Source organism: Eretmochelys imbricata, chromosome 3, assembly GCF_965152235.1.
Source record: "Eretmochelys imbricata isolate rEreImb1 chromosome 3, rEreImb1.hap1, whole genome shotgun sequence".
Classification (NCBI taxonomy): domain Eukaryota; kingdom Metazoa; phylum Chordata; order Testudines; family Cheloniidae; genus Eretmochelys; species Eretmochelys imbricata.
This window is the reverse complement of record NC_135574.1, coordinates 14,693,518-14,717,133: the sequence shown is the minus strand read 5'-3', so window position 1 is coordinate 14,717,133 and position 23,616 is coordinate 14,693,518. Positions and strand designations below refer to the sequence as shown.

Here is a 23,616-nt window from a genome sequence, read left to right as displayed (position 1 = left end):
GCGACTATGCATATGGTGCACGCACACCTAATTGGAGTGGACATGAGCAACACATCTTGAAGAACAACAGTTAAGAGAGGTAGGTAACCATTTTTTCTTCACATTACTTGAATTTTATCTTAAGTATTTGGTCTTCTTTTTGCGGCTCTCTGGGAAAGTCTTTTTTGGTTTTGATATCTGCTAAGCCAGAAGGGTAAAGTCCCTGTCAGTTCTCTTTTCATCACATTCCACAAGAAAGTATCTGAATGCTGCTTTGATTTTCGTTTGAAACATTTTTTTTCCCTCTCTGATAATCTTTTGTCAGCCTCAGGTTTAGCAAAAATATGTTTAATCTTCATTTTTGAATAGGTGAATATGTGTTAATTTCCTGGCTTATGACAAAAAAGAAAACCAGACAAGTGTTGCTTAGTTTTGTGTTACATTGCAAACATTTTCACATAACTCTACTTTATATATCTGTAAGGTTTGCTCAGTCTATAGTTTTATATGAGCTAAAGCCTCCCCATAGTAACCCTGATGAAGGCCACTGAATAGCACCATCATAAGAGAGAATAGTATTTATTTAGTATCTTGCATCTAATTTGATTAAACAAATATGGAGTAAATATTACTTTCCTATATAAACAATTTAATGGTACAGGATTTGAATAAATGCTACTTTGTGTAACACCACAGGGAGGAAACATATTCATATGCTCACAATGATGCACGTAATTAGAACATTAGGATAGAATCTAAGCCAACAAAGAACAGTTTCTTCTACTTCGCAAAATTAGTAATCACATCAAAATAATCCTACATGGTAGCTGGCTTTGGCTGTCAAGTGTGTTTGAAACCATAGGAGAGGAAACCAATATAATATAAACCTCACATGCTGGTGTGCATACCATAATAAACACTGTGGAAAGAATAGAAATAATTAGTACAGAAGAAATATATTTAAACAAATAGCTCAAATATCAGAAAACATATCATTTATTCAATGCTTAAGAGAGCTAAATGATTATTTAAAAAATTCTACAAGAATGGTTCAGTTATTGATTTCTAATAACTTTATAAATTAACTCGTAAGGAAAAGCAGCATTATGGAATCATGAAGGGCAGTCAGACATATTTATTTAGATTCAATGTGTCCCTTAAATATATAACTTGGAACTAGCTGCATTCATACTGATGCAAAAATTACACAATTGCTTATGAAAGTGGGAAGTCAAAGAGTAGGTGGTTTCAGTATTATTTCTTTTAATATTTTCAGTACTTATTTAGGCTGGGATTTTCAGAGAAGTTGAAGTAAGTTAGGCACCCAACTCCCATTGACTTTCAGTGGCATCCCAGTATCTAGAATGTATCTAGTGGGTGGGATAGGTGCTCTGAACCCAGCAATTTCGCCCTGCTTCCAGAAAGTTCACTGCTGGGCGGGGTGGGGGGTGGAAGGGGTGGCAGTTGATCTTGGAGTTAACATCTTTCTGAGCAAGTATTTCAAGCTGTCTGCAGACTCATGCAGACATCACTGCATCATTTACATTCATATCACATTTTTCAAACTTTGCTTCACAACTGTAAGAACTACAGAGTTTGTTTTTGTTTTTAATATAATGAAAGCTTTTTGGTCCATATTGGCTTTTAGACAGTACCAAGAATGCAATACTTTCTTTCCATGTAGATTGCAAAGATTATGAAAATATTAGACCTCCAGCTTTAATTTCAGAATTTAAATGGAAAAAATAAAGAAGGGGAATGAAAATTTAACTTGCTGAAGCTTAAGTTAAAATTTGAGAATTATTCTTGCTATACTTAAAGTTCTTCTGTATGTTTTAATATTTGAAAATTGTAATAGCAGGATTTCATTTTAGAAGTGTGAGTTCATATATGAGTTAAAATAGTAATATAAAAACAGACTTAAGAAATATCACAGTAGACCCTTTGACTTAAGGCTTGACTTCTATTGAAACAGCAATATGTGTACAGGAATGATGGAAGTAATTTTAGTAAAGTAGTGTATATGTACTTCCATTATTTAATTTGCTTAATGCAATAATAAATCACTAATTGTTTGCATCTATCAACAAGTAGGTTTGATCGCCTGGGAAAGGCTTAGGAAATGGAGATTCTATATTTTTTTGCCATTTTCTGTGAGTGATTGTAATTTAACATAACTTATCTTATACATGTAATATGGGGCCCAACTGTGAGCCTGCATGCCCATCCATAGAGAGAAAAAGGTGTCTGTAAGGAACCACCTCACTCTCCGCAATAGGCTATCAGCATCCCTAGACCCTGCATGGCAGTGGAGAGCAGATACCACTTCCTTCTCCTACTCAAGTGGACAGGGAAGTGGGGAGACCCCGGAATACCTCCTTAGCCCCAAACAGCCTGAGCTGGTAGAGGGGGAAGTAATCTGCACCAAAAAAAGGCTGGCTCAGTTTATTTCCTCATGGAGCAAAGGTAACACAGAGACTGAAGGTGCTAATCCAGCACTTTGCAAGGTGCTAATCCAGCACTTTGAGTCAGATGTGGATTGTAATATTCATCGTGCCTCAGTGTAAATATAGCAAATCCATTTAGCTAGCACTATAGATGATGTTTAGTAAGTAGCATTCAATTGTGTCTCTTCATTTTCTTTGTTTCTTCTCCGAAACCTTTTTTTTTAATGTTGTCCATGGATGAAATTCACCCAAAACCCATCTCAACCCCCAGAATAGTACTCTGGCTTTGTGCAGGGGATGGCCATTGGCATGAAATGGGTAAATTACTACTCCACTTGCTCCATCTAGTTAAAAAAATGGCTGACTGGATTTTTCTATTCTGTTTATGTTCAGAAGGGTCTTTTGGAAGAGCTGAAGAGCAACAACACCAAACATGCTGAAAGCTACTTGTCCTCTGCCCCTTTTTCTTCCTGTAAACATATGCCTGTTGCTTGCTGACTTTTCCGTTTCAGGTCTGCTGAGGTTACTGGTAAACGCCCTCTTACAACGTCTGAGAAAGTATGTGTACAATCAACAAAACAGTGAAGATGACTATGTCCAAAAATTTGTCAAGTGTACAATACAAACAGACCGGCACAATTTGCCACTATATTCTCTCTCCTTTACAGTAATCTTTAGGATTTTATTTGTATAACAATAGCAGATTTAAAAATGTTCAGATGGAAATGTGAGGCTAGTTTCTGGATTCCAGCTAATGTGTACACCGTGCAGTTCAGGAGAGAGGGGTGCAATCTGAAGGTCACTGTGTGCAAGGCTGGTTCTCCCCAACAGAATAATCTGAAGACTGGTCTGTGGCATCTCTACGCCACCCTTTGGGATGATTCCCCTGGAGCCAGATAGGCTGTAGGACCAAGTAGGGCTGATGAAACAAGAGGATCAAACCAATGATTTTCCAGTTGATGGCTTCTCTTTCACTAGAATAGCTGAAAAATTAGTTTTGTTTTTTGTGCTCCTACAAATACTTGTCTGTGTTAAGGTATTTTCAAGGCCACTTGTAGGACACTTTGGTTTGTTCCATTGGTGGTAGTTTGGTAATTCGTCATGGGGGCCTCTGGGAGTTACTGTAATAGAAACAAGGCTAATAACAAGGAAGTCAAGTGACTTGCCAAAGTTCCTGAGTGAGTGACTCACTCAGATTTAAAGCCCAAAGTCTGTTCAGATTCCTAGTCCTTTATGTCAATCATGCCACCAAACAGCTTTGTATTTTCTTATTGTCCTCTTTACACCTTAAACTGGCTGCTGATTTTTAGTACAGAACAGAGAGCTAGATCTTGAAACATGTGTAGAAAGATGAAAAAGGAAGCTTGAAGGCTCAAAGAATTGGTAATTGATGCTGCTCTTTTATGTTCGACATCACTGCTCTGAATATGGACCGAATCATAGCATCTGAAAGTTATCATCTGATGTCTGCTATGAAGGAATAGTGAAATAACTTGGTGATTTCTGTCTAGCTACTAGTGAACAAATATCCACATTTTTAAAAACATCACAAATTGTACCCTTGAAAGCAGTGTCTTATCAGAGTGTCCAAGGACTGAATTGTCATGGAGGCTGAACTAAACTCTCTTAGTCCACTTTAGGGTTGAGAATCAAGTCACTACCTCTAATTAGAGTGCTGAAATTCACCCTCTGAGGAGGGCTAGCAAAAGCCTATGCACCACTAAAGACCTCAGAATAGAATGCGGGGCTTTATTCTCCCAGTTTGGCACCCTGGCACCTGTTGCACCATTAAATACACTTCAAGAAAATATATTGGCCTTGATAATGGCTTCCTAATAACTGAAAATTAATTGAAATCCGTCAACCTTCAAAATGAAGCTTACCTTTTCAGAACACAGTGCAGGGATTTAGTCATGCATTTAAAACACTGTGCCCCTACTAAACCTTTGCCTACTAGTGTGCTCTGATAATAGACCACATAATGTAATAGTTCTCTCAGTGCACTGTGTCTCTTTAACGCCTATACAGTGCTGACTTGTAAAAACACTTTTTAATATCTTTCCCTATTACATTAAAACTAGAATTTCTGGCAAAAGCTTTATTTGCTCATAAAAATGGTATATGAAAAAGCCTAAAATTAAAAACTGTGTTTACGTCTAACACTTACGTGCCTTCAAAGTATACTGGAGTACTATGTACAGAATATACTAAAAGCTACTTATAGTATTGTACCCAAGTTCATAATAAGCTATTGTTGCACCTTTTTGGCACAGTGGAAGATTAAAAGAATTATTATTTTTGATACACGCATAAAAAACCCCAATTTGTAACCAGATGAACTATGATCTAATTTACCTTCATAATGAAAGCAAAAGCGTAGTTTCTTAAAGCATTATTTTTGGCTCTGACCACTTTAAAGGTATGCAAACGTTAGCACTTAGCCTTTCTTAGCACCATTCTTTAATGTAGTTTAAGAACTGTAATGATTGTTTCACAAATACAACCTGTTTGGTTTCCAGCCTTTTACCTATTTTGTTAAAATATTTTCTTTACAATGTTTGCCGCAATTGTTTGTTGTGAAAAAATTCATTGTGAAAAAACAGACTGTATTGACTGAGGTAACTGTTACTGTCACAGCAGAGTGAGTACTCCTTTAATCAAATTTATAATTTGTAGAAGTTACAAAAAGAAAGAGAGAGAGAAAAATAAATAGCCCTAAGGTGACTATTAACATATTCTAGTTAACTCATTAAACCAGTAATTAACTTTTAAAGTACTATTCCCCAGTATTTCTTCTCAGATTTTAAAATATAGTTACAGTATATACTACTTTCTTTGTAACATGCAAAATTGTAAAATACACTTAGTTTTCATTAACTCATTTGCACTGCTATAATTAGGGTTATTTCAACACTTTTATTTTCAGGGATTCATAATTTTATTGTAATAATTCTGAGGTTTCTTTTTTTTTTTTTTCTAATTTTGAGAAAATTGGGCTTGCCTTTTTTTTTGTTCTTAAAAGGCTAAATATGTGTGGGTGCTTCCTGTGCATTAAAATAGCTCAAAATAAAATGTTTTCAAATATTCACTAAGCATATTTAATAATTTAAAGATAAAAAACTATTAATATACAGTAGCTTTGCACTCAGACTACAGCAAGTTCTGTTCCTAGTGCCCAACCTGAGTGCTCTAATTCGAGTAGGGATTAGGGAACTCCACAGGAAGATGGTGGGAAACAATCCTACATCTTCACCAGGGGTCAGGGCAGCACTGATGCCACTTCTCAGTTGTTACTGCAGCCTCAGCATGGGAATAGTCTTCATAGCCCCTACACTACATCCCACCCCCAAACACCATGTGGAGACAGTGGCAGTAGATCCACTTGACCTATCATTGGCTGTTCCACCCTAAAAAGCCATTGCACTTGAGGCTGACTTTGCTCCCATTGAAGCCAATGGCAAAACTCCTATAGACTGCAGTGATGCATAACTGGACCTGATGTTCCGAAGGAGCTGAGCTATACAGAGCTTGACGTATATATCCTCTATGCAATTTCCTGAAATCCCCCTTCCCCATGCAACATGATCATAGGAATTCTCCTGAAGCCAGGGCCCTCAGTCCCTAGGAAGGGAAGGAATTGAAACGTTGTATATTAATAGTAATTCTGACAGTCACGACAGTTCATCACAATACAATTATAGCTTTGCACTCAGATATTGTGGTTATATGAGTCAATTATATGCTGTTTAAAACTATAAATACATATTTTGCCCCCAGCCTGGACTATGTGGCATATACTTTTAAAAAAATGCCTAAATACATATTTACCTGAATGTGTTCCAGTTACTCAGGTAAATATGTATGTACCAGTTCAGAAGTAGTTATGGGCTCTTTGAATAAATAATTCATATTTTATAACCTTGCATGAAAGAATTATTCTCCTGGTTTGCCTTTTTTTTAAAAAAAAAAATTGAAGAAATAAAATACAGAGCTTCGTTGTGCTTTCACTAAATTAAGGAGGTGCACCAACCAACTAAACCGAGAAAATTCAACTATGTAGGTCCTATTGTGTTGGTATGAACTAAGGACATTAAGCCAGATTTTGATCTTGCTTGCACTAGTGTAAATCCAGAATACTTCTGTTGAAATCAGTGAAGTTATTCTGGATTTTCTTGGGTGTAAATGAGACCTGAGTCTGGCCAAATGTGCTTCGTTTACACCATTATTTTGTTGGCAAGGAAGTAGAAGCCTTCATTTTAAATTATTTTGGTCACATTCATATCTTCATTATCATTTGAAAGAAGATTTGTTTGTAGTTGACATAAATTAAGATGTCATTTTTTTGTGATTAGAAGAAGAATGTTGTAAGGATAATGCAAGTGTCTTAAACGATGGTATTTTCTGCACAGAGAGGAGTTACACTAAGATATCTTTTCAGTTTCAGTAGTTCTCCAATTTTATGATATTTGAAAAGGCTGCGTTGCATTATTGTCCATGCCAAGGTCAGTTTTTGAAACACTTATAAATGTATTGGCCCAAATTCACCCATAGGGTAACTCTATTGACTTGATCTGAGTTACACCAGGGATAAATGCAACCCATTCTTTTTATATTTTTCCCCAGCCTCTTTATATTTTATGCTGGAAATATAAGTACCTTGTGTGCCCTCAGACTAATCAGAATAAGAAGCAGTTTTGCCTTTGCCAAAAAATAGAACGATCATTTTTCACATTCTTACATTTTCCAGTTCAGTTTCAAGTAAGATTATGTTACTGTGACTTCTGAATTCCTGAAAACTCTCTGCTCTCTGTCGCTGTAAAGGCCCAAGTGAGCATTTCAAGGAAAAATCTGAAGCTTTTCATGCAGTATGTTTTGTGTTGTGCATACCAGATACAGTTAACGTTTTGTGTGCATGTGATTAGTGTGGAAAAAAATTAATGCAGTCCAGTATTATGATTTATGGACTGAATCCTTTGCCCACTGAACACTTGCCAAAATGAAAATCTTTTTTTTTCTCCTTTGGATATTAGAAACAGCTACTGTTTTTGTTGATCTTTTTAACTTCTGAATAGGTCTATTTCAAGACATAGCAGCATGGGAGCTCAGATTAATAATATACTTATTCAGCCAGTGATGCTGAGTGAAACCATTGCTAGCATGAGTATGAAGGATAGAATTTCTACAAATTATTTTCAGGTGCATTAATGTATTTCTGAAAGTGGAGTATGGAGGCATTTTTGCATGAAAAGAAATGAGATATATATTTTTTGTATCATGTTGCAGGTGTACACATGAGTTTTAATGTAATTGTATTCCTCCCACCAGCTGAGAAAGACAGGGATGAAAGCAAACATCCTGTGATGAAATTCTCCTTACTGGAAAAATGTTTCCCAAGCTTGGGATAGGGAAGCAACTAGTCCAATGAGAACTCTATGTCCCCCCACCTGGTGTTCAAAGTGACTGCCAGCCTGATTCAAAGCCCATTGGATTCAGTGGAAGGAATTCCAGTGACTTCTTTGGGTGTGGGATTAGGTCTCATTAGCCCAGCAACTTGTTATTTATCAGTTTGCCATAGGTTTGGTGTCAACTCGTGTTATGCTGTCTTTAAAATGGACTCTTTGGGACTTGGAAGTGGACTCTTAGTGCAATTTTCTTGAAGCCACCCACATTGCTGTTGGTGTAAAGGGGGTTATTTATTATATGTTCCATTAAAGGCTCTTCTCAGGAGACCTTTGATCCATGGACAGAAGACTCAATGGACTTGGAGGTCTTGCTGGCCTGTAGAGGCACAACCTTTAGGCCACAATGATTATAATGTAGATGAAGGCAGTTCTTTCCCTTCGCACTCCCGTGGCAGCCATAATCTAAACCTATGCAATTGCTCAATTCTTTCTTTGTGTCCTTCAAGTCTGAGTGAAAAAGAACATTCCTAGCGTATGGATAAGATTGGTACTGTTGAAAGTGAAGGACTTTTCCCTAAAAATGTCTTCATGTATATTTATAGAATTAACATTTGCTATTGCCCAGAAATTCTCGGCAGAATCAGCCAGCTAGTCTGCCCCTTTTATAGGAAGAGCTTTGCTTTTTACTTGTCTGCATTAGAGGACTCGTGTCTGTTCTCTAGACTGCACTAGAAAATGTTTTGAAGAAAAGAAATGGTAGAAATTACAATTGTATATGCTGAGAAACAAGAGGTTTTACTTTTAAATGCAGCATTATGATTGTTGAGATATGCCAAAAGCTTTTCAGTCTTTATATAATTTATGGCTGGAATTTTGGTTAATGGGAGTTGGGTGATTGACTCCCTTCGGCACTTCCGAAAGTCCCAGCCTATATTTTTAAGATGATCTATATTTTCCAACATGTCACCACAGTGTATTTATCTGAACCTATTTTGAAACCTACTAAATACAACATATATTACAGAAGCCATAGTTGTACATTTCTTTGTTTTTATCAGTTGCAGCAAGCAGCTGAAGTTTCTCAGATGAGAGGAGCTCGAGTCATCTCTGCTGAAGATCTTCTGTTTTTGATGCGCAAAGATAAGGTACAGTAATAAGCTAGTCAATTTATATTATGAACTGTAAGTTAGACAATGTGTATGTTAGCTTAATCTGTTCACTTAGTTTAAACCAAGGGAGGCATCCTTATGAATAGCAATTTGTAAAAAGGATAATGTCATTATAATTAGTTCAGTTTTAGTTTCTGGGATAACTTCAACTTATCAATAGATTTTTCACTTGATTGTTTTCACCTGCACTGGCAGAGTGATGGCAAGTTGACCTAGTAGGTTGTTTTCATCTCAAATAATAATTTAGACTATGATAAGCCGTAGCCTCTCTCTCCCTTCCACTTATATCATTACCAATCATTATAACATCCTTCCACTTACCTGAACTCTGGCTCCTGATGTGACACTTGGCACAGCTCTGTCCTTTCCCCTCTCTACATCTAGGATGTCAATAAATCTTGTCTGTTTTTTAATAATATTTCCCCAAATCATCTCTCTTCCTTCTTCCTCCCTCCCAAACAAGCTTCCAAAACCCTGGTTGATGTCCCATTCCTCTCTCATCTTGAGTATTGGCACCCTCAAACTGTACACGCCAGTTAATCCTGCATGTTGCAACTAAAATCGTCTTCAGCTCTCATTATTACGAATTTTTCCTTCTTATTTGAATCCTTCTGCAGGCCTCTGATCTCCTTCTACATCAGATTTTACATTTTCATCAATCAACATCTTACTGTATTTTGGCATCCATCTTCCACAGCCAGCTGTGGTTTGCACTGTCACCAAACATGAAATACCTTCTCTGATCCTGCTTGCCACTTCTCCTTCAAATCCCTCTCTTGATTAGTCTTCCACTGCTGACCTCCATTTCCTCCCCTCGATTTCCTCAAAATAAGAACGTTAGCTTATAAAAATAAACTACAATATCTAACAGACTCCTAGCCAATTCAACATATATCCTAAAGTATTTTAAGGTCAGAAACTAACAAGATGTATATATGACCTTTTCTTTCTTCACAATCAGGTCTCATTGTCTACTTAGATTGTAAGCTCTTTGCAACATGGACCACCATTTCATTATTATACCGGGGCTACCAGCAACTCTGTTGTTAAAGTTGCCTTTTATAAGACTTCATTTTCAGTTGCTTATAACTTTGTCAAACTTTAACCATTTGGACTGAAATTTTTCTTGCCAAGTGTCTGCCTCAGGCTGAAATTTTGTGGAAAATTTCAACTAAAATGGTGTACACTTTTCTAAGAACTAAGCTAGGGACAAATACACTTTTTTGGCCATGTTAAAAATATTCCGGTGACCTTTGCTTTGTGAGGCTCTAGTCCCTCCATGCTGTGAAATATGAACTTGAAATTTGGCGAGAGTGTGGTCTGTGTGTCAAGAATGTGCTTTTTGCCATCCCCATGAAAATGCACCCAAATTAGGTCAAGTTATAAGCCTTTGAAAAATCAGTGTGCACATGCTCAGTAGAGACTTCCTAGAGCTTAACAGATAAAAATTCTAAGGATTCCATCTATAATGAACATGCTCCAGCTGACGTGACTGAGCGTGACTTTCCATGCACTGGCAGCTCTGGGCTGGTGCAGACATGTTGGGCTGGGTACAAGAATTGAGACCAGGAAACCTGTCTCTCCTGTGCTTGCATTGCCCCCATTGCTGATGCGCAGCATGGAAGAAGAAGCTACCTGATATAAATATAGATGGGACAAAAACCAAAGCTGGCATGCGGGGGGGGACGGACGGGGACCAAATGGGACAAGTTGCTCGGGGTAACCCATGACTGGGACTGGAAGATGGGGTTGCAGGGTGGGAACTGGGACTGACTCGGCCAGGAGACTTACATTGGGAGCAGGGGGTAGAGACTAAGACTGGCTGGGCAAGAAGACAGGAAATGGGAAGCAGTGTGACAGTGGGAAGACAGATCTGCTGGTGTGGGGTGGGGAGACAGATCTGATGAGGAGCTAGGATGCCGGGGAACAGCTGGGACTGGCTGAGCAAAGAGACTGGGAGAAAGAACTGGGTAGAAGGAGGAGCTTAGATGAGAAGGCTGGGAACGAGACAGAGAAGGGAATAACTTAAGTGAGGGGGGAGGCATCGGGAGATGGGGGGAAGGGAGAAAGACACATTGGCGTTTCAGCCAGCATGCGGGAACTGGAACTGACTGATCAAGGAGACTGAAGACAAGGAGTTGTTGGGGTGGGAAGGAACTGGAATTCCTAGGCAAAGAGACCAGGACTGAGAGCAAAAGTTGGAGGGACAGCTTGGCAAAGAAATGGTAAAGCACGTTCTCCTCCAGAGCCTGAAATGGAACCCAAGATTCCTGAGTCTCACCATTCCTCTGCTGTCAGCAAATATCTATGAAACCCACTGGCACAGTGTCTCATTCCCCTCTAGTAGAGGATGGCTAATTACTACTGCTGTCAGTTACTTAGTTGGCTCAAATGGCAGAGGTCTGTGTGGTGGATCTGCAGATTCCAACCCTGCTGATGATCCATGTGATGTCAGTATAATGCCACATGATGGATTTTCTATTTTTTAGTTTGCTTTTTAAGAAATTAGAAAGTTACACACAAAAACTGCTGAAAGAATATTATTAAGGTTGCAAAGTCAAGCACTCAAAAGTAAGGAAACTGAACAATGAAGAGAAAATAAAATATTGAGTAGCTGCTGTTCAAGTAAGCTTTGTCCATCCTGTGCACTGGATGAAGCAGGTGTCCTGTGGAAGAAATAGTATCTGGTCATGTAATTAAAGTTGCAATCCATACACCCCAGGGTCAAAATTAAGATTGTGTAGGCAACTGTAAATCTGGCATTTCCTAACTTAAAAGTGCTTGATATTTCAACTTAAATAATGTTATTGTAATATAATTTCCTGCCTGTCTGTCTCTCTCTTCTCTCCTCCCTCCCTCGCTGTGAGATGAAGGGCTCCTACTCTGTTTGGTGCCTGCACTGAGCTGAGGATGGGCAGCTGAGGCCATGTGCGAGGTCTGGGGTAGGGCAGTGTATGTTGTGATAAAGGGAGCCCTAGAATGGGGTCTCTGCTGCTGCTGTGGTGTGGTGGCCTTAAAATGTTCATATTCTGTTACTGTTCTGGTATGTTGCCAAAAATTGCCTGAGGAATGCAAGCAAGAGAAGGGAAATGGTGATTTTAAACAGTTTAATATTGCAGCCAAACCTGACTGGAATTTTATGGGACAAATGAATGGCACAATTCTAGCCTCAGTGCTTTGTCCCTCCTGCATTTTGTAGGCTTGCTGCAAACAATGGAGCTGCTAGAGCTTCTCAGAAAAAGACTATAAGAATACTTTGTAATGGAAAGTGTCATGCAACCCCATATTTTGATTGCCTTAGTTTCTTCTATTATAATAAGTAGACAAATTCAGAAATAAGGTGTACATGTTTGACTATGAAGGTAATTAACCACTGGAACAATTTTCCAGGGGTTGTGGTGGATTCTCTATCACTGACCATTTTTAAATTGAGATTGGATGTTTTTCTAAAAGATGAACTCTAGGCATTATTTTGGGGAAGTTCTATGGCCTGAACTATACAGAAGGTCCCACTAGATGATCACTGTGGTCCCTTCTAGCCTTGGGATCTATGGATAAGTATTCTGGTCAAGAAATGAAATAATTTGGACTAAAAATGTTGAAATCATTTTCATTCCCCAGGTTTACACAAGGAACAAATTTTCAAAATTCAACATTTTCTTTGATTTTTTTTTAATATTTTTCATTTTCCACCTTTTCCTTTTTTCCCCTTTTTTCTCTATCCCACTTGTTCTTTCTTTAATCACTACCCTTTTTTCTTCTTTTGTCACTAAATAAGGTAAGAAAGGAAAGGGAAAGGGATACCAATAAAGCAAAGAAACCCAAAAAGCTGAGAAACTGCAACAGTTTGTGTTTTCTGATTTTGTCAAAGCACAAATTCTTGATAATTTTTCATTTTGAAAAATGGCCTATTTTTGACATATCATTTGAAAATTTTCACCTCTAATCATAGAGCATGATATGCACACAGTAGCTGTTAGGCTTCCAAGAGGGTGTTAGAGGAGGTTGGTTAATGTTCACTCAGAGCTCCTGGAACTGTGTGTTTATAGGCTAAATTTTCAAAAGTAAATAATGATTCTGGGTGCCCAACTTGAGATACCTTAAGCAGGCCTGATTTTCTGAAAGTGTTGAGCATCCGCTTTCTGAAAATCAGCCTTTAGTGGTTTGGCACCAAAAATCACCTGTCACTTTTGAAAATTTAGGCCCCAGAGTCAATAGAATTTTTATCACTGCACTATAATAAACCTGTAGAGGGCCCAAATTAGCAGCTGCTCATGTGGATGATTCCTTAAAGTCATTGGGATTTTCCATGCATTGAGCTGTTGGAAAATCAGAGATTCTGGATATATTTAGTAAATATTACATATTAACCGAATAATATACTTACTTTCTCTCTCTCTCTACGTACACACAGTGTGTGTTCTATAATGATCCCTATTCTGTAAAGCAACATTTTGTATACATTTTAATCATGATCAATGTACTTTTTTTCCTCCCTTAGAAAAAGCTTAGAAGGCTGCTCAAATATATGTTCTTCCGAGACTACAAATCTAAAATTGTCAAAGGCATTGAAGAAGATGATCTCCTTGAAGGTAGAAAAACTTTAAGATACTTTTGCCTTTTTAAGGGAATAATCAAATTGTGCACTGTGAATCTCAACAGAAAATATATACCCCCATCTAAATAGTTTTTGACACTCAAAATATTGGCTTATTTGGCAAGTCCATTTAACCTTGTGCTTTTCCATTCAGATTACTTCATAAAAGTTCAATATTTCCATTCACCATCCAAATGATAAGTCGGACTGTTTAATGTCAGAACTGTGTTGAACTAAGAAATTGGTGCTGATTAAAAGGCTAATTGATTTCAGTATGGGTAATTTAAATGTGGCAGCTACAGTGTGCAAGGGAGAGGTACATGTCTTTGAGATTCATTCGAATGGACATTTGTTAATTTATTATCAAGGGTTTTTGACATATTTTACGAAGGAACCATAATCTTAAAGTCACTTACTACTGATATATGACCAGAACTTTCTTCCTGTGTTGTTTGAAATTTTAAGGAACCAATGCATAGTTTAAACAATTGGAAACACTTTTTCTTCTCCATTTCATAAGCAAGTCACAGAATTTAAAACAACTGGACATAACTTTTAATCTGAGTAGATTTTGGTTTCATCTTGGGCCAAATCTTCAGTTAGTAAATATCCATTTAACTCCACTGAAGTCAGAGAAGCTATGCTGATTTACACTAGCTGAAGAGCTGGCCTCTCATTGGCAGATAGTAAGGTTGCAGATAGACCCGATCAGAGGTAAATCTTTCTTACTTTTAATAGATACTTGAGGAGGGAGTCTCTTTCTGTTTTACACTTTGGCAAAACTTTTGTAGCTTGTCATGCCAATAAAGTCTCACTAAATTGAACTAAATTGATTTGAATTAAGTAGTAAATTATAGTTTTCATATCTAAATCTTCTGTAAGTCATGAACTTTTGAAAATGCCACTAAAAAGTAAGTATTCCCCTGAAAATTAAGAGTTAAATTTTCAAATGGGGCTTTACAGTTGCAGCCATGAATTCTAAGCACACTGTATTTTACACATGCAGTGTCCATTGTACAAATTGTATGCGCAAATATAGTGCTGAAACTATAGAAGCCCCATTTGAAAATTTGACCCTCATTTTTTGTGGTCTCATCTACTGTACTTGCTGAATTTTCAGTTTTATAGCAAAATGAGGTTCCCAGCCTTCATATAGATATGACATGTTGTGCCAGGATTTCTTCATGGGCTACTTAGCAACTGGCTTGTTGTCTTCCTTCCCCTTTTTCTTGTTTGTTTCTTTACCGGGAGGGGATTGTCCTCTTGGTAAATAGGCTGTGTGTCCAACTATCTCCGTAGTTGACAGTGTGATAAAACAGGCTCTAATTCTGCTCTAATGCCAACAGTTTAGTTAACTTTTTACCCAGGGTCTTCTGGAGTTTGTCTGAGAGGTGACCTATCTTATATCCTGTCCTAGAAGCAAAGTTGCATTTTGAGGTTTGTGTGATGATTGCTTTTAAGACATAAGGTCATTAAGATTGACTGATCGCCATGTATGCATTTGGGAAGGAACTTTCTCCCCTGTGTTACATTGGCTGAGTGTATGCATGCACATGAGAGAGGAGTCACCTCCGCAGGAAGATTCTGTGCAGATCAGGTGGTAACAAGAAAGGGTTTTAAAGTGTTTGCTTATGATTGGCAGGGCAGAGGGCATATCAGTTATGGTTGAGCATAGGGCAGTTTTGGCTCAGATGATTAGCAGGTAGTGCCCTGTTTGATATAGTTCACTTTCATAGTGCACTCTGGTTATGAAAGCCTGTGATGTTAGTAATTAATGTTGCAGTTTGATAAGTGGTTGTCATGGCCTCATTTTCCAAACTCAGACATTTGGAGTCAGGAGGCACTAATGATGGTGTGAGGATGGGTGTGAAGATATAAGTAAAAGCAGGCCCTCACAACTGTGCACAGGTACAGAGCCTCCCATGAGCAAAAATGTTCTTTTCCAAAAGAGGGTTTAAACTTAGTGATTAACAGAACATTTAGAATATATTTGTTAGCAGAATGGGAAGCACTGTATTGTTCAAACAGGTCCTCACTTTTAATGTTATTAAAGTATGTCTTGCAGATGTAAAGAGTCACAGATGAACCAAAATAACAGACTTGTTTTTAATTTTGTTCACCTTTCTATAGACAAATTCAACAGTAGCAGTGTCAACAAACGTCAGAAGCTGGCTCAAGACTTTCTCAATTCTATTGATCAGACTGGGGAGCTCTTGGCTATGTTTGAAGATGATGAGATTGATGATGTTAAACAAGAGCGGATGGAGGTAATTTCTGTCCTTTTCACATCCAATCCCAGAATAGAAAGGAAATGTGCGATAGATGTCATACATCATGTTGTTCTGATATATTTTTTTCTCACCACTTTTCAAATCATTGATGCCTTTCTAGGTAGATGGTGTAAATATAATCTTATTTCCATGTTTCTTCCAAGAAGCAAATGTTTCTTGATATCCTGCGTATGCATGCTGAGAGGTAGGGGGATGAACTAGATGTAGTCATAGATCTTTCAATCCATCTCAGCTCTGTTTTCCTTGGATAGACAGCAAATTCTATTTCAAAATATTGTGGTTAGGATAGTGCCAGTTGTGAGGAAGTCTTTCTGATTACTCCTTTTATATGGGAAAATGTTTTTAAAGAATGTACAATCAGCTTCCTTTTTCCATGTTAGCATAGCTTAGAAATAAAGTGGAAAGTGTTCTGCTCCCACACCACACAGTCTTGAGCTTATCCTTCTCTGTTTAAGATCTGCTTCCTTTTCTATGTATACATTTAAAGTCTATCTTCATTATTATTTCAGAGATCTGCCCTGAATGTCTTTACTTTGTATTATTTATAAGATCTCTAAAGTGTCTTGTTTGCTTTTTAAAAAGAATTTACATATTTTCAGTGGTAGAGAGGTGGTAGGGGTTTTTGTTGTTGTTGTTGTTTTTCTTTTCTTTGTGGTGAGCTGTCTGACGTATTTGACAACTATTCCTTCCTGGTTTTTCTATCTGTTGGTGGATTTCCTAAGAAGCCTAGATAAGAAATAACTTGATTTTCATCCTGTGCTAGAATAGTGGTTTTCAGTCTTTCTTGTACTTGGACCTCCCATCCCAATTAGGCAGAATCTTGCCAGGATCTCCCCCCATTTAGTAATACGGGGAGGGCTGGGTGGTTGTGACCCCCAGGTTGAGAAACCATGCCATAGAGCAATGGTTTCCAGCCTCTGTAGCAGGAGTGGCAATTCAGCCAAGTCATTTAAGATCTTCCCTCCCCACCACTCAACCTGCATTTTAAGTTCCTTGGAGGAAGGACATTTCCTTTTATTGCTTCTGTACAGCACCATTCATGTTTTTGGCACAGTATACAAGTGGTAAGTAGTAATACTATATTAATGAGAGAACAACTGTTCTGGGTCCTGGCCCACAACTGTTTGCTGCTTTACATTTACTTGTGCCAGTACAACCAACTTTTTAGTCAGCTAAACTGTAGGAGTTGCTTGAAAAGTGTGAAGACACTTATCCTGGAGGAGCCCATTCCTACTTTCTAGATAATTCTTTTCTATCAGCCTGCTGGGGAATATGCTCACATGCCATAGGCTAAGCTTTAGCATGACTTCATTTACCCTTTTTTCCCCACTCATAAAAGTTCAGTTCATGAATCGTAGGGGATGCAATTAAATTCATAATAGGATTGATTCTCCTCTGACGCTGGTTTTACAGTGGTCTAGTTCCATTAGTTTCAATGAATTTACTCGTGATTTGCACCAGAATGAGAAAAGAGCCATACCCTATAACTTTTACAGTACATTCACATTGAAACACCATGAAGTCTGTAGTCAGTGTTTGTAATAGAACCAGAAATCTAGTTCATGATGCATGTTACTTCAAAGTGCTCAGAATTTTGCCCCCCTCCACACTTTTTTTTAATTTTATTTTTTGGAGTGGATCGGGAGAAATAAGCAATTGCAGAGAATGTATTCCATTCCTAAAAAGAAGAGTTGTTAGTATGTTAAGTAGTCTAGTGTATCACATTTTCTGTGTGCAGTAGATTATGATTAACCCATGCTAAATTTTGGAGGAAGTCCAATAGACATACATACTTTCAAAACTTTAACAACCTTCTTTAAGGAATTAGTGTACTTAAATCGTGAACTGTGATCTAAAGGCAGTGTTCCTTTTAGGTATCAATTACCTCAGAAATGTGTGGTTATCTTGGTTTGGACAACTGCAAATGGTTTCAGTTCTGCTTTGCCCAGGGCCAAAAACATGCTAAGTTGTCCAGAGCAGATGATAAACATATATTTCTGATGTCATTATGGGCTAAACAGGATATGATTGTTTAGTGGTATGGTTTCACTTATGATACCGAAAGCAAATATTGTCTATGCTTTATTTCTTTAAAAAATATTTGATAAAATTATAGCTGAAATTACATGAAATGTCTTCCTCTTCTATGATGTCCATCACATATTTCCATCACTGAAGATTAAGGAAAGCTCCAACCCATTTTCAAACACTAATGAAGTAGAACAAGTAGCTTTGATTGAAAAATATCAGCTAACTCTGTTAATTTACATAGAAGGGGCATTCTACAATCAGAATATCTTGCAGCTAGAGACATCTTACTATAGTGTTAATCTGACACAAGCATACTACCTCTGGCAATTATAGGAATCAAAAAGGTTCAAGTGAAAGATGAATAATCTTAAAATTCAGGGCTTAAAAGTAATTGAGAGTAGAAGAATCATTCTCAGTTCAATTAAGTACATGATTATATTGCAATTGTATTGTATATTACAGTCCATGTATCAGTATAAGAAAGTATCAAAAACAGCAATAAACAGTTGCAGCAGTAGTCAACTGCCTTGTCAATAAAAGCTGGATTAGTGATTCTGTATTACTGAATCGTTAAACCTCAGTGTTCCAGACTAACAGTAAACGACCCATGTTATGCTACTTAAAGTAACAAAACTGTAGATGGAATAAAGTATTCCACCTCATAGACATAACTTGACTATAGACAGTAGAAAGTGGAACTGTCAGGAGCATAGAAATTGCCTGTTTCTGATTTGTTAGGTTACAGTTTCTCAAGAATAAACCACAACTGTGGTAGTCTTTTGGGAAACCATGTTTGACTTATGGATTGTAGCCTCCTGCCTTTAAAGTGCAGTAGAATAATCAGCATTGGCATCACTCTGTGATTGAATTTTCCTTCTGCTGCCTCTAGTGTACCATAGAATCCATTAGCACAACGAAACATTGCAAATAGATTGCAAGTTTGCTTTCCTCTGTGTCTTAAAAGTCGCACTTCAAAAGAGAAAATTGGTTAGAATTAGAATTTGTGTATGACATGGCTTGGCCAAAGAGGTGAGCTGGCATGTGCTGGTCTAAACTTTTTGCATTTGTCTTCTAATTTACTGATTGGATTGTGTGCATGTGAATGCGCTGGTACTTCGAACTTCTCAGGTGGTCTATTTTCATAAATATTAGTTTGGCCACGTACTTCACTCTCCTATGGATGACAGCCTTTCAGATTTTAAGATGCGCTGGAGGAGCTTCAGGTTGCTGTGGTAATTGTCTTCAATTACATGCCTTTTTGAGGCAAAAACTCTCTCTCTCGTTCGTGTCACCTAATATACAATAAGATACTAATTCCTGCGAGGTGGACCCTTTAAAAAAACAACCTAGCAGGAGTGCCCCATTAAGATTACAAAATCAAGCTCTCAAAGGTCAGGAAATGCTCTGTTAAGGTTAAGAAGAGGAACACTCTACTGTCAAGAAATACAGAGTGAAAGTAGATTTGCTCTTATATTTGGGGCAGATCCCTTTCTAAGCTCAGGTAAACTACAATGTTCTGGTTCGCTGCCCTGCACAATCTCAGCCCCAACATGAGTTAGAACAACCAACCTGTGCCACCTGGTAACAGTCCCTAAGAGACCATCCACTAATGAGTACTGCTGAACTCCAGTCATGCCCCTTGTGGCCCGTCCCTTATCTCTGACCAAAAGGTGTGGTGACATAGAAGCAAATTATGCTGACTTTATGTCAGCTGAGACTTCCCACATGCCAGAGGAATTCACAGCTGGATAGGTAATGGTTAATATGTGGTCCCTCTGTACCTCCTGAGTGGTGGAAATGGCCTGGATCAATGAAGAGAATCTGGTTTCCAATCTTAGTACATGGTGCATAAGTGCAGTTTACTCCGTAGTCTTTACAGAAATGGCTTTTATGTACTTTGTTTATCTGCAACACACACAGTAAACCAAAGCACTTACAAAATGCTAAATAAATATCTGGCTACAAAAATTGTATTCTGAATCATAATGTGAAGTAAGGATGCCGGTGGTCTTTTCTTACTTCTGAATGCTTAATTGTGCAAATACAGGACATTTTCAAAAGTGTCTAAAGGATTTAGGAGTACAAGACCCATTGAAAGTCAGTGTGCTCTAAAATCCCTTAGCTGCTTTTGAGAATACCAACGTAAAGTTCTCCTAATGTTGTTTTTTCATATAAAAATTTGTCAGAATTACTGCTATATGCTGATAAAAATTAGAAACAAATATTTTAATAGTCAGAACTGTTGTTTATTTTCAGCTAAAGTAATTGCAAAAATGACCCATTTTAAATGTAATTTAGTGTAGAAGGTTTCTTTTCCTTTCTAAAAAAGTCATTTGCCATCATTTGTTTTATAATGGTGATATCTCCCCCACAGGGAAAAAGCCTTCCCATCAGAAATCTGAACTGACATGCAAAGGAATGCAAACAGCATCACACTGTGAATGCTGTATTTCAGTTGTTGTTCCCTTAGGATTAAAAGGAACACCATTCATCTGTCACTCTGTCTGCTAGTTTAGGGATATATTTCCAACACTCCGATTTTATACAGCAATAATTCAGCAGGAATAGCCACCATAATGCTTTCATAGTACATTGCATTTTTGAATAAACAGTGGAGGGAAAATAACTCCAATAGAAGAATACAGTACCTTTAGAAAGTAGGCTTGAAGCCAAGAAAAAGTTAAAGCTTGGTTACATTTGGAAAGGGGTAGGCAAAATGTGTGGCTTGTTAGAAGATATTGTCCTATAAAATTACACACAAGACATATTTAAGAACGAAGTAGGCCAGTATACCACCTGTTCTAAGATCCGTAGATTCATATTCAGTTTAGACCTGATTCTCCCAATGGAGCTAATGGAAATACTTGCACTCATTGAAAAACCTGTGGTGAGCTGTGCATAGTTCACGGAAAAGAAACTAGTTTCACTCACTCTTTTGCAAAATAGAGTAAGTTGCAAGGAATTCTTCTTTAATCTCCCAGCAGGAAGAGGGCTATGTGTGGAATGTATAGGACTGGTTCATTTCTTGTGTGTTCTGTAGAAACAGTGGGTGTGGAGTTTCAAAAAGGTGTAGTGGTGCCCAAATACCTTGTTCATTATGCTCATGTAGAGAACGAGCACAAATTGCTGCCCTTAGGTGCAGTGCATCAGGCTGGGGGCTGGGCACTGGAAGTGAGAGCAGCCTGTCTCTTCTGTGCTCTCAGTGGCTCCCCCCTGGAGGAGGAAGCCATCTGATTAAAATGCAGAGGGAACAACCTGTGGACCAGGAGGGGGAGAGAGGAGTAGATTGGGATAAGTAGTCTAGTGAGACTGGGACTGGAGGAAGGGATGGAAACTGCCCCTGGGAGCTGGAGAGCCAAGACTAGGATGGATTGGGCAAGGAGACAGCCTAAGAACCATGGGAAAGAGAGGGATTGGCTGGACAAGAAGACTGGGAGCTGGGGTGGGGAGGGTGGCATTGGGAGCCAGTGAAGGAAACTGGGGGTGTATGGGGAGCAAGGTTATCTGGGGGGAAACAGATCAGATGTGGAGCTGGGGAGAAGGGGGCAAGACAGATGTGGAGCTGGGGAGAAGGGGGCAAGGGACTGGATGGACAAGGACTGGGATTAGGAACCACTGGGTGGGAACAGGGGCAACAAGAGGAGAAAAAGATCTGACACGGAGTGGGAGAACTGGGACTGAAATTGGACTGGGACTGAAATTGGATGAGGAGCTTGGGGAGGTAGCCTGGAACTGAAAGCTGGTTGGGTGGAAAAGGAGAGACAGATTGGACAAGGAGCCTGGAGGGGATGAACTGGCTTAGCAAGAAGACAGGAACTGGATGTTGGGAGAGGGAGAGACTGGAAGTTGGGATTCCAACAGCGAGCCTGGAGGGAGAGACTAGGACTGGCTGGGAAAGGAGAATGGGACTGGGGCACGGAGCCAGGCATGGGAAGAGACAGGATGGAACAGGGATATGGCAAAAGAGTTTGTTTCCACTAGACCACACTCCCATCCAGAGCCTGGAAGGGAATCCGGGATTCTTGAGTCTCACCGCTCCTCTGCTGTCAGCAAATATCTGTGAACCCCTCAGCAAAGAATTTTATCCCCTTCTAGTACTGGTCCACATACAAAATTCAGTCTGCTCCTACTATCAGTTTATTGTTTGCTAAGGTCTGTGTGGTGAATATAAAGGTTGCAATGCTACTGACTGCCCATGTGGGTGTCAGTATGATGCCACATTATGGAATTTTTTTCCCAGTTTATATTTTCTTAAAGCCTAGAAAATATATATCCAAAAAAGCTATATTAAATGAACATTATTAAGGTTGCAAAGTTAAGCACTCAAGAGTTAGGAAATATCAGAATTAAGGTTCCTTAGACAGCCGTCTTTTGCATATGCATTATGATCTATTTTTTCCACAGGACCCTTGTCTCATTCAGTGCAAAAGATGAACCTGCTCTGGAAATGAATCAGGATTCTGTAGTGAAGGAGACTGTTGCCTGTAGACCCCATGCTGGGCAAGTCACTTAAATCAAAAATTGCTGCATGTGGTCACTTTTTGTGTGTTCCTCATTTTCTGGGTGTCCGACTTGAGACCTTTGCAGAAGTACTGAGCACTCTCAGCTGCAAGTAAAGTCAGTGGGAACTGTGTTTTGAGCATATCAAATGCTATATAATACTAAGTACTCTCAAAAATCAGGTCGAAGGTGTCTCAAACTGTAGCTACTTTTGACCTTAATCTCTCTGTGCCTCAGTTCCCCATCTATAAAATGGGGATTGTGACTGGTTGCCTGTGATGAGCCACACTGAAAATACCACACTCAGCGCAGACTGCAAGAAATAGGACCGGCAATCCCCCAAACTGGTGGTTTACTCTCTAAATAGATTCACCAAGCCAGTAACAAAATAGCTTCTGCAGGGCAATATTGGTTAACCAGAAGACAAACATAGTCCTGCTTAGACATTTCAGCCCTCGGCTCCCATCCAGATAAATAGGTCTGATATGGTGAGGGATTATTGAAAAGCTAATTCACCGTATGTGAGGTTCTTATTAATCCCAGAGGATCAGACACACCCTCAGGTCAATATACAGTTCAGATCTTACCCAAATATCACACTGTCAGCCAATGCTCAGTAAGCTAACTAAAAATTTATTAATAAAAGAAAAGCAGAGTTATAAATGGTTAATAGATCATATGCATACAAATGACTGCAAAGTCCTTATATCAGGTTCGTAGCAGTGATGGAAATGACTGATGACTTGTAACATCTTTCTGGTAACTTCCAAGAGATTAGAAGGTCCTCAGTTTATAGTGCAAGATGCTCCTTTTAGTTGTAAATCCACCGTCTAGAGAATTAGAGCAGGAAAAGAGGCAACATGGAGATGTCTTTTATGTTCTCTGCCATGTTCATGGAAAATTACTGTCCCAAACAAAGTCCACAGCCCTTGTTTGTGAAAAGTTACTGGCCCAGAATGGTGTCTAGGGTGACATGAGCATATCACATGTCCTTACACATGGTTTGCTGAATCACGGGATGGCCACCAGCACGTAGCTGTCTGAGGCATCCACAGAAGACCTACTGGGTGGGATCAGTTTCTTCTATAGCTCATTGTGGGAGCTGAGTGTCCTTGATAGACCATCAATACATAGCTGTCTAGCCCTGATGTAAATCTATCTCGTGCATGTCATCCAAGAATATGACACGGGTTTAAGATG

At 38.6% G+C, this 23,616-nt stretch overlaps 1 protein-coding gene across 20 annotated transcripts in view; it reads left to right on the top strand.

Moving 5' to 3' along the window:
• SUPT3H (SPT3 homolog, SAGA and STAGA complex component) overlaps nt 1-23,616 on the top strand; it is a 479,206-nt gene that overhangs the window by 337,796 nt on the left and 117,794 nt on the right. For 18 of the 20 annotated variants that reach the window (XM_077812419.1, XM_077812418.1, XM_077812412.1 and 15 more), the window contains 3 exons: nt 8,887-8,973; nt 13,499-13,589; nt 15,725-15,861. In XM_077812419.1, the coding sequence (XP_077668545.1) occupies nt 8,887-8,973; nt 13,499-13,589; nt 15,725-15,861 (315 nt within the window). The remainder of the gene's footprint in view (nt 1-8,886; nt 8,974-13,498; nt 13,590-15,724; nt 15,862-23,616) is intronic. The other 2 variants (XM_077812422.1, XM_077812421.1) reach the window with 1 other exon arrangement.